General features: G+C 40.4%; 1 protein-coding gene across 2 annotated transcripts; it reads left to right on the top strand.

The window, feature by feature from the left end:
* The first annotated feature begins 3,230 nt into the window (after positions 1-3,230).
* On the top strand, positions 3,231-15,115 carry LOC134628970 (zinc finger protein 3 homolog). Of its 2 annotated transcripts, none has more exons than XM_063475832.1 (12): positions 3,231-3,586; positions 6,905-7,067; positions 7,169-7,596; positions 10,352-10,553; positions 10,791-10,843; positions 11,136-11,286; positions 11,374-11,457; positions 11,565-11,639; positions 11,749-11,835; positions 11,943-12,020; positions 13,179-13,421; positions 13,814-15,115. In XM_063475832.1, the coding sequence occupies exons 1-12, from the start codon at positions 3,578-3,580 to the stop codon at positions 14,596-14,598; spliced, it is 2,358 nt and encodes a 785-aa protein (XP_063331902.1). In that variant the 5' UTR covers positions 3,231-3,577; the 3' UTR covers positions 14,599-15,115. The 2 variants fall into 2 exon arrangements, with proteins under 2 accessions (XP_063331902.1, XP_063331901.1); XM_063475831.1 differs by having other exon boundaries at positions 11,371-11,457; positions 13,814-15,114.
* Positions 15,116-15,484: the final 369 nt, after the last annotated feature.

Raw genomic sequence — 15,484 nt, 5'->3', positions numbered from 1 at the left:
AAAAATATGTTGATTCAAAATTTCACGGTGTCAACAAATCCCAAAAAAGTTGGGACAAGTAGCAATAAGAGGCTGGAAAAAGTAAATTTGAGCATAACGAAGAGCTTGAAGACCAATTAACACTAATTAGGTTAATTGGCAACATGATTGGGTATAAAAAGAGCTTCTAAGAGTGGCAGTGTCTCTCAGAAGCCAAGATGGGTAGAGGATCACCAATTCCCACAATGTTGCGCAGAAAGATAGTGGAGCAATATCAGAAAGATGTTACCCAGCGAAAAATTGCAAAGACTTTGCAGTTATCATCATCAACTGTGCATAACATCATCCGAAGATTCAGAGAATCTGGAACAATCTCTGTGCGTAAGGGTCAAGGGCGTAAACCCATACTGGATGCCCGTGATCTCCGGGCCCTTAAACGACACTGCACCACAAACAGGAATGCTACTGTAAAGGAAATCACAGAATGGGCTCAGGAATACTTCCAGAAACCATTGTCAGTGAACAGAATCCACCGTGCCATCCGCCGTTGCCAGCTGAAACTCTACAGTGCAAAGAAGAAGCCATTTCTAAGCAAGATCCACAAGCTCAGGCGTTTTCACTGGGCCAGGGATCATGTAAAATGGAGTGTGGCAAAATGGAAGACTGTTCTGTGGTTAGACGAGTCACGATTCCAAGTTCTTTTTGGAAATGTGGGACGCCATGTCATCCGGACCAAAGAGGACAAGGACAACCCAAGTTGTTATCAACGCTCCGTTCAGAAGCCTGCGTCTCTGATGGTATGGGGTTGCATGAGTGCGTGTGGCATGGGCAGCTTGCATGTCTGGAAAGGCACCATCAATGCAGAAAAATATATTCAGGTTCTAGAACAACATATGCTCCCATCCAGACGTCATCTCTTTCAGGGAAGACCCTGCATTTTTCAACAAGATAATGCCAGACCACATTCTGCATCAATCACAGCATCATGGCTGCGTAGGAGAAGGATCCGGGTACTGAAATGGCCAGTCTGCAGTCCAGATCTTTCACCTATAGAGAACATTTGGCGCATCATAAAGAGGAAGGTGCGACAAAGAAGGCCCAAGACGATTGAACAGTTAGAGGCCTGTATTAGACACGAATGGGAGAGCATTCCTATTGCTAAACTTGAGAAACTGGTCTCCTCGGTCCCCAGACGTCTGTTGAGTGTTGTAAGAAGAAGGGGAGATGCCACACAGTGGTGAAAATGGCCTTGTCCCAACTTTTTTGGGATTTGTTGACACCATGACATTTTGAATCACCATATTTTTCCTTTAAGATGATAAATTTTCTCAGTTTCAACTTTTGTTCCGTGATTTATGTTCTATTCTGAATAAAATATTGACATTTGCCATCTCCACATCATTGCATTCAGTTTTTATTCACAATTTGTTTAGTGTCCCAACTTTTTTGGAATCCGGTTTGTACATTGTAGAGGGTGGTTTTGCCTCTAAACAGGAAAATGTGTACAGTCAAGAGTTAAAGTGGGATTCAGCGGGTGGAGGGACCCTAAAATTGGATGTAATGACTCAGTGTGGGGGAAAAAAATCACAAATCACAATCATTTCTATTGAGAGCTCAAGTAGATTTTCTTATTGTACAGGCTGTGACCAGCTGACCTGCTCCTCTTTGTAGATGTTCAACCAGATGTCAGCAGATGTTAGTGGATCTCAGCATCATCATTTAAAATTCATATCAATGATACTCTGCTACACTTGATGTAACTTAACTCTGACCATGAAACCACGGCCACTGTGCATCAGTCACAGACACTGTTCTTTACGTTAAACCCATCACAGTACAAAAAACTAACCTGTTTATCCTGCACTAACCTGCAGAGGATTTTCATGTAGCCTTTAAATATCACAGTTAGTCTACCTCGGTTTGTTTTGCAGCATATTGTCCCATGTACAGACCCAGTAACTGGTTTAGACACATGAGGACTTTAAGTTTTTAATTTCCCTACCTTTAAATCTAGCTTCTTATCTTCCTCTCCTGTCCTGTCTCTCTTATCTTTCTCCATCTCTGAGTGAAATACCCTGTGAAATACAGCTGGACCTTTAGCTAGCAACACACTGCACACAAACAGTTTGTATGTTTGCTGATGTTTATTGACCTGATAGAAACACTGCATTTAAAATCACCTGACACTTAAAAAAAAGTCACTCCCTTTATGCTCCTCATCTTCTGTAGTCCTAGCTAGATGCTGAAGTATTGCAACCGCAAGAAACCAAACAAAACGAAAAACACATCATTTGTTGCAATTTCTTTAGTCAAATCTACAAAAAACACAAAAGTTAGTAGTTTGAGAGGCATAAACGTGTTTTTGCACCAACATGTCCAAAGTCTGCTATCAGATTACAAATGAAATGCTAATGTTTTCAATGTTCTCTGATGAAGAAGATATGGGTGTATAGGATTTCTCAAATCTTTGCGTTCTGTTTTTATTTACATTTGACCCAGCATCCCAGCTTTTTGGGAATTGGGGGTCATAAAATATTATTGTCAAGTAGGAAAGCTTTTGGAAACACTCAGAAATATGGTTCGTCAATGAACCAGGGAAAGGGTTTTACCTCACATATTTCAACAGGCTACATTTCAGTCTGCAAGTGTGCAGCAGGAAATAATAGTAATAAATTATCAGGAAAGTAGTAAATATGCATATTTGCATATGGCTATTTCACTTTCAGTGTGACTGCTTATGGTGATGGACAGGTTAATAGATGAGATCAGGCAGGAGTTTCCATAGACTGCGATGTTTGCAGACAACATTGTGATCTATAGTGAGTAGGGAGCAGAAGTGAAAGAGTGAAAAGGAAGGTTTTTAAGATGGTAATGAGACCTGCTATGATATATGGTTTGGAGACATTGACAAAAAAGCAGTAGGTGAAGCTGCTGGTGGCAGAGTTGAAGGTGCACGAATTGTTACTGGGAGTGATGAGGATAGGCAGGATTAGACATCAGAGGGACAGCTCAGGCTGAGTGGTTTGGGGAAAAAGTTAGAGACGCAAGGATGGCAAGGTTTGGACATGTGCACAGGAGGGATAGTGGATGCTGAAGATGGAGCTGCAGTCGGGAAGAATAAAAAGAAGGATGTAGTGAAGGGTTGGGGTATGTCGGATGTAACAGAGGAGGATGCTGGGGATAGGGTGAGATGGAGGCAGATGATCCGCTGTGGCGACCCCTAAAGGAAGCAGCCGGAAGAAGAATGAGAATAGGAAAGATGTCTGAAAAAGTGGAGGGCAGAAAATGGATATTTAATCTTTGTCATCTGTCTGTAGGGATGCACACCTTGTAATCACGGGGAGGCAGTAATTCAGCAGCAGCAATTTCAGCGTCGAAGAAGAAGAGGAGGAGGCGGAGTAGAAGAAGAACCGCTGTTTAAAAAAAAAAAAAAAAAAAAAGGAAAAAAGTGGTGGCGCTACACAGTTTAGCTAGCACAGAGTGCACGGTTAGTTCATGACAGCTGCTCCCATCCGGAATAACGTTTGTACTTAACCCCGTGTGTAGCTCGCCCTGTTTCTCCTATGACATCCTTCACAGTCGGCTCCGACCTCGCACTATGTTTGAGGTAACGTGACAGCGTAGCTGCTTTCAGGCTGTTACTGTGCAGCTGGCTGCAGTTTGCTGTAGCTGCTGTAGTTAACCAGTTAGGTAAATGCACGTCGTAAACAGGTTATCCTCATAGGTCAGGGACACCGTATTAGTTGAGAGTGCACTGGTGTGGACTTGATGCTAACCTTCTTACGTTCATGCACAGAACCAATTATGTCATTATAGCTTTAAAGCTAGCTTGTTAGCAAACGGTAATTGTTATTAAACAAGGCAGAGCTGCATTCATTAAGATAGTACAATGACTTATACACTGCGACTGACTGATGGAGACGTGGAGGCATATATTCAGCGTCCAAGTGAAACAGTCAAGAATATATTAGCATTTATTTTCCTGCAGGGGATAACGCAAGCAAACGAGACAAAACAAGTTTATTTTGAAAGTCTGTTCAGGTTGCTGACTCTTGGAGCCCAAGAAAGGTCTACACAGAACTTGCTGCTAAACTATTAAACTAAATCTAAATCTCCTGAAATGGATTGTTTTCATTTTACAATTGTATAAGAGAAATATTTTTTACTTTTGTGAATTTACAAACTTGAGAAAGCGTTTTTCTTTTCCCGGACACTAATACATAACTATCAGAATAAATCCAGGTTAATTTTTGGCCACGTTTCAGACTGTGTTAGAAAATATTCTGCAGCACTTAAAACAGACGTTTAACATTATCCTGCAGGAATGCTTTATGGTAGGAAAGGTTATAATTTTACCAGGGTGGAATAATACAGACCACATTACATTTATGTGAGTTGGTCCGGGTTGTCGCGAATTATGTGTGTGCAGTCCACTTGTTAGCCTCATCAGCCTAAATGAATTGAGAAGGAAGGGGGAAAAGGTAATATTTGGAGCATACAGTATTTAAGGGGGGGTTACGTTGAAACTGTAACAGCAGATTCTTGAAGTCGTTCATACGTCCAGTTAAACGGGTCAGTTAAACGTTTTAGACTGGGATACAAATCAATTCAACTTAATGCTAGAGTTTATTTGGTCATTTTAATGCATATTTAATACGTTTCTTGACATTTTGTTGGTTGGTATGGTTGTTAAAGACATATAAACGTTAAATTAGTAAGGTAACTAGTTAAGTGGGATTCACTGATGGTTGTTTCGTTGATGATGGTTGGTTGATTTTAGGCCAGTTTTAACATGTTTCATAATATATCTGCTAAATGTACTCTAACATTGTCATATCGAGGCTGTGTACTCATCATCTGTGTTCAAAAAACAAAAAGTGAATTTTTAGAGTTTATGTTTGAGGTGATTTCCTTTTCGTGATGTGTGCGGTTACAGCCTGTGGCTCAGGTGTATTGTTTCTTTATATTATATAATTAATGCACAATTATATAATGTTTACATTACACAGTATTAGTACCAGTATATCAGTATTGCACTTAACGAGAAGTATACAAGTTAAAGAAGAGACATATTTGAGTTATGTTGTTACTGTTGATGTTGCATAATTTGTCCACCAGGGGGCACTCTGAAACGTCCATGTTTGGAACGGCAGCCAGCTGATCCAAGCAGATCGAGTTATCCACGACTTGTTATAACAATAAAACAAGATGGTTATGTTAGTAAGGACTCATAAATAACAAACCACAACATATAATCTCCGTGTTTCATCTGTCTGACAGAAAAAGCAGCTTTTATATCAGATTTTTAAAAGCACCAAATATCGGCTTCTGTATTGGTCTTAAAAATCTTATATCAGTCGGGCTCTAGAAAATATTATATCAGATGTTTATTCAATTCAATACAAAATTTATTTGTATAGCACATTGTTGTGTTGAGTTGACCAAAGTGCTTCACAATCGGTTAAAAACAAGAGAAAACAATAGAGAAACAAATACAGATAAATTAGAAACAAATACAGATAAATAAGAAGACAGTGAATTAACAATAAAAACATAAAACAGGCCTGATGGTACTCATACTGAACTCGAATTAAAAGCCAAACTAAAAAAGTGAGTTTTAAGACGCGATTTAAATGACTGAATAGACCCTGAAGTACGAATCTCCTCTGGCAGATTATTCCAGAGTCTGGGTGCTGCTACTGCGAAGGCCCGATCTCCTCTATGCTTCAATCGAGACCTTGGTTGTGCTAAGAGCAACTGGCTAGATGATCTCAGTGCTCTTTTAGGGTCATACATGTTGAGGAGTTTGTTTAAATAACTAGGCGCCATATTATTTAAAACTTTAAAAGTAAGTAAAAGAATCTTAAAATCAATACGATATTTTACAGGGAGCCAGTGTAAATTTGCTAAAACTGGCGTATGGTGTATCAAAATTAGATGCACCCATGTTGTAAGAGTTTTTTTATTCTTGCCGTCATTAATCTCAGTAGTTTTACTTGTTTAACCTGAAATCTCGAGTCTAGGATGTAACGCCATATTATGTAATCACTTGACAAAATGCAATATCACTTACATTACAGTCATCTTCAAATGCTTCTGGATATCTATTTGGGCAGATATTTTGAAGCATTACCTAAATTAAATTAACTTAACCTAGTTTCAGTGGTCAGTTAGCCATAAAAGCAGATATAAGGTCAACTATGAAATTTGATAAAAGCTGCTCAAAATGTTCGCTGACTTTTTAATCTAGGTTTGTTTGAGTGTCATCGCTCTCTCTTCTAATGTTTGTATTGAAGAGCCTGTTACAAAATGGGGCAGCACGGTGGTTAGCACTGTTGCCGCACAGCAAGAAGGTCCTGAGTTCAATTCCACCATCAGGCCGGGGTCTTTCTGTGTGGAGTTTGCATGTTCTCCCCGTGTTTGCGTGGGTTCCCTCTGGGTACTCCGGCTTCCTCCCACTGTCCAAAGACATGCAGTTTGTGGGGATAGGTTAATTGATTAATCCAAATTGCCCATAGGTGTGAATGTGAGCGCGAATGGTTGTCTGTTTCTGTGTGTTAGCCCTGCGACAGACTGGCGACCTGTCCAGGGTGTACCCGGCCTCTCGCCCTATGACAGCTGGGATAGGCTCCAGCGCCCCCCGCGACCCTGAAAAGGATAAGCGGATGGATGGATATTACAAAATGTATAAGTTGCACTTTATGGATGAAAGTATAAAGTTGTTATCTGTTTTATAATTGACCAAAATGGATGTTTAACTGCTGTATTATGTCAAGTAAAAGTATTCAAAATGATTAAGTTATTATAATATAAAAATAAACAGTAGCTTCCGATGGCTTTATATAGCAGCTCTTTTTTCTTGTGTGAAACTTGAGCTGTTGTAGAGTAGATGACCTGTTTTTCCTTCTGTTTGATATCTTAATAGGATCCTGAACTTCAAGATCCTTTATCACTGAGTCTGAATGAAAACTGCAGTGACCAGTCTTCTCCAAAAAAAGCACCGGCAAGCCCCGACTACACCTGTGAGATTCCAGAGATCCGAGTAATCATCAAAGAGGAAGAGGATGGCTGGACTGTGAGTGAGAATAGTGAGTGGAGAATCTTGAATTATAGCTTCTCTTCACTACATGATACACACATCGTTGCTCTTTGTGATTTTTCACTTTTTATTTTTATATGTTAAACGCAGATGAGAGCCTCAGCTCAGAGAGAGAAAAAGAGGATGCTTCTGTAGACGCCTGCCTTCCCCACCAGAAAGCGAGTGGCGTGGAGAGCTCTGCTTCATGTGGCGTAAAGAAACCCCAGAGAGGATGTGCAGCGGAGAAACGGTTTGAGAAGCCTGGCCCTGCCACAGAGAGCCTGCAGAGACACAAGCTCGTGAGCTCCGATGAGAAACCGCAGATTTCCTGCAAATGTGGGAAGGCATCAGGAAACGTGACTGTACATCAGTGCAATAACGCAGGAGAGAAACCCCTCTCCTGTCCAGGACGGGACATGACCCCCGGTCACAAAAGGAACGTGAAATCCCATCAGGAGCGCTGGGACCGAGACCAGAGAGCATCTTTACACACAGAAGAAGAGCTACAGCAGACCGAAACGTCAGCACCTTGCCAAACTGTATGTTGTTTTAGATTTTGTAGATATTATGAAAAGATCAACACAAGAAGTTTTCATTGTTTGTTTTTTTTAGTCATCTAGTTTATTACATTTTATTTATGTGTTATTCGTGAATGCATTTATAATGTCCCAGTCGGCCTCATGCAGGAAGGTGTACATGTTTGTTCTTAAAGATCAGGTCTTAAAACTCATGTGACCATTAAAACTCATCCCTCGTGTTCATGCTGCCCATTAAAAGATCACATTCTGTTGTTTTTGAATATGAGTACAGAATCAGTCCTTGTGCTGTGCCGTCTCAAATCAGTTTAGATCTCACAGGTTTAGATCTGACAATCTGCTAGACACGATCACACGGTGACAGTCAGGAGTAAAAACTCCCTTTTAACAGGAAGAAATCTATATTTTGCTATTTTACATTTTTGACTGCAGTGGAGGGACGATGATAAGACGAGGACTTTGTAACATTGATTACATTATAAACACTTTAGGAAGGGATGTTTTTGTGTGGCGCATACTAAAGGAATGACATGTTGTTTTAAGACTGACTTAAAGAATGTAGCTTTTAATTTTCCCTTATCAAGAGTGGTCCAGCTCTGCTGTGTTAAGTACAAAAAATGTTACTAGAAGAAATCCTCAGTGTTTTCTTCAGTTTTAATTCTCTCGTGCCCTTTTTTTAAAACTCTGTAAGTGATTGCTTCTTTATGTCACGGTGTAGTGCTGCTCTGTTGGAAGCTGTATAAAAACAAAGTGAATTTTGAATTTCCCATTATTTTTCAGACCTTGTTTTTTTTTTCACCTTTTTGCCCCTTAAAATTTAGAAACAAAATGCTTATTTGTCCTAAGTTTTGACTGCATGACTTGGAAGTTCCCCAGTGTGAGACTGCTTTTTACAGTTTTTTACTTTTGAAACTAAAATTGGATCTTTTGGGTCAGATGTAGTAAATGGGAGAAAACAGCAGTGATAAGTGTGGTTAGTTGTATAAATAAGACATGCATTTTGTTAAATTTAAATTAGTGGTAATGCTGGAAAATCTGTGCGCTTATATTCTTCTTGCTATGTTTTGCACGTTGGGAAATTAACTCCCACCTCTTACATGCAGTATTGTCACTGCACTGTCTGTGTAAATACAGAGAACACTTTCTTTTTATTCCAAAACCCAGCTCACGCTGACGTAACACGCTCATAAATCTGGCCCTTTGGGTTCAAAATACTAATGATGACTTTCCACGAATATGCAGCTACTCTCTAAGAGGCTTCATTAATCTTGGCGTTTTTGCAGTTGAATGTTTGATGGCTCCAATTCTAAATGTCACATGCGTTTGGGCAGAGGATGAGAATAGGAAGTTGTTTTGTGTGAGGCCCTTTGTTTCAGTCGGTCCAGTGAGGTCCGGTGTTTTTGGACAGTGACACATTCTTTGCAGTTTTGCCTTTGGATTTGAAATCAAGCATTCAATATGTGATTGAAGTGCAGAGTTTTAGCTTTAGTTCAAGAAGTTTAACAAAATTATGTCTTTAACTTTAAGAAATGCAGGCTTAAAATAATTTGACAAACTAACATAATCCTAAATTTAATGGTTGTTTTTAATACTTGGATAACAATTCTTTGCAGTCATGACTGCCTGAGGTCTGGCAGCCACGGACATCACCAAATGCTGTGTTTCCTCCTTGAGATGCTCTGCTCGGCCTTTACTGCAGACACCTACAGGTGTTGGTTGTTTGTGGGTCTCTTTGTTTTCAATCTGGTCATTGAGGAATGTTTCATTTATTTGCATTGAGAAACATTTCGGTTGCTTTTGCAGTTTGCTTTGAGTATTAATGATTTACACCGTAAAGCACTGTCCAGTCAGTTTTGCAGCATATGGGTGAATCTGAGCAGACAGTGCAGCCCTGCACACATCACAATTCATCCTGCCCCTTCTATCAGCGGTCACATTATCAGTAATCACCTGCTTACATTGGTTAATACCATAATATTGTCTCATAATATTGTCTCCACCATCATCATTGTTTGATAGATGATGTGGTATGCTTCAGATCATGAGCTGTTTCTTTCTTCCATACTTTTCTCTTCCCATCATTCTGGTACAAGTTGAGCTAAGTTTCACTCAAAGCATTTATTTTTTTTCTGAACTGTGGAGACTCATTTTGATGTTTTCTGGCTGATTTGGTCTTCCTGTTCTTGAGTGTAACCAGTGGTTTGCACCTTTCCTTAAACCCTCTGCACTGCATTCATGTAGGCAGAAGTTGTTTGTCTTAACCAAGGAAAGGATTCTGTCATCATCTACGATGTCTCATAAGTGTATCTACCAGGAGGCTGAGGCGTAGCGCTGGTCATTGCCAGTATTTTTTTCTCTTTTGGACTCAAATAAAAGGATAGCAAATACAAATTCAACAATGATAAACAACTCCAGATACTTTATCTGCCTAATTTGTCATGGAATAACAACATAATGGACCTTTTACTTTTAGCCTCTGAAAATGGGAAACCATGTATAAAATTGGATGGCTATAATTTCTACATGGTTAATGCAATGCTTTGGTTTAAACCCCCTGAATTAAAGCTGCAGGTCTGCACTTCAGTCTTGATTGTTTCAGTTGAAATCCACCAGTAGTGGTGTAACGAGTAAACATGACAAAAATGTTTCATTGTCCAGAACCTGCAGATAACTTTGTCATTCAGTAGCTTCTTCACTTCCTTTCGACTGATGTGCTCTGACGTCGTGAATTCCTTTTAGCTCTGTTTTCTGTTTTTAGAATTCTCCTAAACGTAAGCACCCGAAGTCACGCGGGCTCAAGATGGCATCTGAAAACTTAAACGACCAAACGCTACATTTCACTGTAAGACTGCATGCAGGGGAGGAGGAGGAGGAGGTGGGCGAGGAAGAAGAAGAGGAACAAGATGAAGAGATTGGAGGATTAATCAACTCTGATGGAGAAGTGGTTGAATGGGATTCTGGTGAGTTATCAGCACCGCAGTTTTAATGAAAACCCACGACTTCTTGTTTCTGTTTCTCATGTGAATTTGTAAGCTTATTGGCTAAAGAATATCTTAAATAACAGAAGATCTTTCCCAGATACTCACAGCACTCATAGTTTGCATTTAGTTTATCATTACGTTGACATTCCTTCTTTGTCTGGATTGCAGACTGTCGGTTTTTTCTTTAACCTAAGGTAACTGTTTTGATTTCTACAGCAGGCAGCTCTGACCGAGGCTCTGATTGCACAGCAGGTCCTCCGCCTAGCAAGGTAATTCATTTTAACACAGTTTATCAGTTTAATGTCTAAGATTGGGTAATTATTGCATCTCAGTCACCACGGGAGTGCTTAGTCTTGTAGTGTCGACTGTTGGTGTCATAAATCAAATCAAAATTGCTCATTTGCATCTGCAGCACCACTCTTTGCCTCCTGCCCTACACAAACCTACTGCCACTGAATAGTTGGAATGCTGTACATACAGTAGTTTAAAAACTGACTGTCAGGGAAGATTTTACAGGTGGGCTTCTGATGTTTTTTAATGATTGTGATCCTCTTCATGCAGGAGTCTGAGCTGCGAGGCCAAAGCCAGAGAGACAGCAGCAGCCCGACGCTCATCATGGAGGTTGTTTCTGTGGGGGAAGATGAAGAAAGGGAGGACGCAGAGGAAAAAACAACAGGGGCAAAGATGAATGCTGCCTCCCCCTCATACTGTGGTAAACACAAGTGAAGGAAAACCAAAAAACTGTTAAATAATCATCACATTTGGTCCTGAGGTTATTTTGTTTTGCACTTGTTAGCAGAAAAAAGACCAAGAAGAAATAAAAAGGTTCCAGTAGTGTATGTGGAGAACTCAGACACAGAGCTAGATGTTCCTGCAAATGCTGGTGAGTGACATGAAGTAAAAAGGTAGCACTCGTGGCACATTCAGAAGAGATGGAAGGAGACCATCAGTGTAATAGCTTTCTTTTCCGCTTTTTTCTTCATCCGAAAGCAAAACGAAGAGGCAGAAGAAAGATTTCTCGAACTCCACTGTTGCCAGCTGAAGACTCAGAGGCAGATGCAGGAGGTCAGTGAGTGATTCTTGTGTTTTCTACTGCAGCTTAACGTATGTTAACTACTCTGAAGTTATGGTTGCTTCTTTTTGGTCATAATTAGTCTTTTTCTTTATCTTAAAGTATCACAGCGTACCCGAAGAAAGAGAAATTTGCATGCAGCGGCAGAACCGGAAGAATTAAACTCAAAAACCACCCGCCGTGCTGCTGGTAAGAAAAGAAAAAAATTAGCCTGACTCTTGAATATTACGTCCAAACTTCAGATATTTGCTTATATGCTGTGATTCTTAAAATCTATGACTTTATTTTTTCAACAGCAAAGCGACCGTATAGACGAAGGAAAGATACCAAAACATCTGGTGAAGCAGAAGGAGAGAACATGGCTGTTTCACCAGGTAAGAAATAATAAAATGACCTAATCAGTGAATAACCAGCTCAGTGTTCAGCTGCTAAAAGGTACTAAAATGGTGTTTTCTGAAAATCCAGAAAAGCTTTTCTGGTTCAATGCTCATTTAAAAAAAGACTGAGGAAAAGTGGAATTTTTTTTTGTGGTCAGGCAAATTGAAATGTGAAGTTCTTTTGGAAAATATAGATGCCACATCCTTTGGACCAAGGGAAAGGGACCAGGCAGCTTGTTATCAGCTCTCAGTTTTAAAGCCTGCTGTGATGCTATGTGGGTGCATTAGTACCTGTTGAATTGTCAGTTTGTGCATCTGGAAGGGCACCATCAGTGCTGAAAGGTATAAACAGGCTTTAGAGCAACATACATCCAGAAATCGTTTTGAGGGAAGGCCTTGCATATTTCACCAAGACAGTACTAAACTGTATACTGCATCTATTACAACACCGTGGCTTCATTAGTAGAGACTAGATTGGGACAGTATTCCCAAAAGTCCAGTAACTGGTCACCTCAGGTCCCACATGCTCCCACACTGTTAAAAGAAGAGAGAATGATACACAGTGGGAAAAACAGCCCTGTTTCCCACTGTATCATTTCAAGAAATATGTTTCTTGACATGATACATTTCCTTAGTTCGAGACATTTGATATGTTTTCTATGTTCTGTTGAGAATATAATATGGGTTTATGGGAATTGCAAATCATTGCATTCAGTTTTTATTTCCACACTAACTGTTTTGGAATTGGGTTTGTACAAGTACTATATATATTTCAATTGTGAATATACCCAAACCAGTCATACTTAGTGTTGTGTATCCTGTGTTATTGGTGTGCTCTCACCGAGAAAACACACAAAGTGTCTTTAGCTGTCATCCTTATGCTAAGCAGGTTACTGCTTACTGGACGTCCTCTGTAAACCTTAGAGATGGTTCTCTGGGAAAATCCCAGTCGATCAGGAGCTTGAACTACTCAGTCTGGCACCAGCAAACATGCCACATTCAAAATCACTTAAATGACCTTTCTTCCCCATTCTGATGCTTGAACTTTGAACAGATCATTTTGAAGAAGACTTCAGTTTGTGAGCTACAAGTCATGTTTGAGCTTTAAAATAGAAGCCTAACCTTGTAATTTCCTCTTGTTTTCCATCTCCATAGGCAAGAAGCGCCCTGGCAGAAAGATGATCTGTGTACCAATCGAAATACCTCCTGAGCTCCTGAAGAAACCCAAAGAAAAAATAGAGTACCACTGCTCAGTGTGTGGCAAAGAATTCCCACATGCCTACAAACTAGAGCGGCATGAGCTGATCCACACAGGAGAGAAACCGTACTGCTGCTCCATCTGTGGTCGTGGTTTTAACCAGAAGGGAAATCTCAAAACGCACTACAAAGTCCACTTAGGTGAGAGCTGCTAACAATGCAAATATAATACTTGACAAGCCAGAAGCATTGCATTGCGCTGTTGCAATGCAAGGGTGGCGTCTTTCACTACTTTGTGAAAAACTGTGTTTTTGTTCCAAATGCATTTTGTCTTGGAGCTGAAAATGCATGATTTATAGTTTTTCAGAGCAGCATTTGCAATGTATACTGCTGATAGATTTGTCTTGGTCATTAACTAGGAAAATTGTAATGATTAGTATTTATCATTTAACCCTGTTAACCCTATGACCTGAGTTATTTGCACTTTTACCCAGGTAAAAGTGAGGTAAGCCTAAACTTCTGTGAACTGCAGAGGTTGTTATACCTCAAAGCTAAAGAGTAAAACATGGTTTGAATCTTCCACTTCCCTGTAGGTCGTAAGGGTGCTGTGGATTTTGATGATGAGGTGAATCCCATAGCGTCAGAACTCTCTGAATATTTAAAGTCCCTGCCTGGCGAGTCCAGGATTCGATCATCCCTTCGTTGCCTGGAATGTGGAAAAGACTGTGACAGTCATTCGGCTTTGCAAGCACACCACATCACTTCACACACTCAGACAGCCTCTGAATCGGGCCCCGTCAAGCCCGGCGCACCACCTCTTCTTTTCTGCCGCCGCTGTGGCATTCAGTTTAGTGAAAAAGAAAAGCTGGAAGAACACATGAAGACCCACATCAAGGAGAAGCCCTACTCCTGTCCCGACTGTGGCAAGAGGTTCATTAACGAGAGCTACATTCAAATCCATCAGCGCATCCATACTGGGGAGAAACCGTTCCTCTGCTCTCAGTGCGGCAAAGGATTCCATACCGCTTCCTCCCTCAAGCTGCATGAAATGCAGCACTCCGGGGAGAGACCGTTTGCATGTTCCATTTGTGGGAAGACATTTCGGATTAACTCTTACCTAACAGCTCATTACCAGACCCACATTAAAGACAGGCCATTCATTTGTAGCATTTGTGGGAAAGGCTACTCCAGAGCAGAGGAATTAAAGGTGCACCACAGACTTCATACCGGAGAGAGACCCTACGAGTGCGGGGATTGTGGGAAGAGTTTCATTTATCGCCAGGGCCTTCGGCAGCATCAGCGCACACATGCTGGAAGACGCATCGGGCCAACCAGACAGCTTGGTAGACCAAAACAGCAGGCCAGGCTTGACATCTAACACTTAATCTATAGATGAATTTTTGTTGTTAACCGTGTTTGAAAGTATTGCAGTAAATTGTGTTTTTCTTCCTTCCATTCCTCACAGCTGCAGAAAAAATTATTACTGTGTCTAAAAAATGTACACCACAGACTTCCTGTGGGTTGCCAAGAGTTTGACAGTTTGTTGTGTGTTTTTTCTTCTATCCATGTTTTCTATTCATTTTTTTAATTTACCACCACTTGTAGCTCATCTGTATAAATTTGAGTGCCTTTGTAACCTGCATGCCAAATACTAATTAATGTTTAAAAAAAAATCATGCACTATATCCTTGATATTTTAAAATCCATGTTGATGGAATACAGACATTTTTAAGAAACAGAGATTGTTTGTTTTCTGTATTTGATATGGCATCTTCATATCAGACTACAGGCTGAATTTGACAGATGGTTTCTCTCAAAAGCTCCACCAGCCAGGGTGCCGGTTTGGCTCAGTGGGTGAGCCTGGGATGAGTTAACAGAAGCTATGACTCATTAAACTTGGCAACATTTTCCCAGTCTTCTATTGTCCAATTTTGGGAAGCCTCTTTGGACTGTAGTCTCAGTTCCTGCTCTTAGCTGGCAGGAGTGGCACTCATTCTGGTCTTCTGCTGCTGTAGCCCTTGTGCGTCAAGGTTCAGGGATGCTCTTCTGCATACCTTGGTTGTAATTTGCGGTTATTTTAGTTACTGTTGCCTTCCCACCAGCTTGAATCAGTATGACCATTCTCCTCTGAGCTTTGACATCAACACAATAGTTTCAGTCAGAGAACTGCTGGTCACTGAATATTTTCTCTTTAGTTGACCATTCTTTGTAAACCCTAGAGATGGCTGTTTGGGAAATCACAGTAGATCAGTAGTTTTTACTGA

This window comes from Pelmatolapia mariae, linkage group LG6 (assembly GCF_036321145.2).
Source record: "Pelmatolapia mariae isolate MD_Pm_ZW linkage group LG6, Pm_UMD_F_2, whole genome shotgun sequence".
Classification (NCBI taxonomy): domain Eukaryota; kingdom Metazoa; phylum Chordata; class Actinopteri; order Cichliformes; family Cichlidae; genus Pelmatolapia; species Pelmatolapia mariae.
This window is presented reverse-complemented; position numbering and strand designations above follow the sequence as displayed.

Bases quoted from the DNA above. Each gene is read 5' to 3' on its own strand.
- LOC134628970 (XM_063475831.1), top strand. The intron at 11,287-11,370 runs GTAAACACAAGT...TGCACTTGTTAG, and splicing joins TGCCTCCCCCTCATACTGTG to CAGAAAAAAGACCAAGAAGA. The intron at 11,836-11,942 runs GTAAGAAAAGAA...TTTTTTCAACAG, and splicing joins AACCACCCGCCGTGCTGCTG to CAAAGCGACCGTATAGACGA.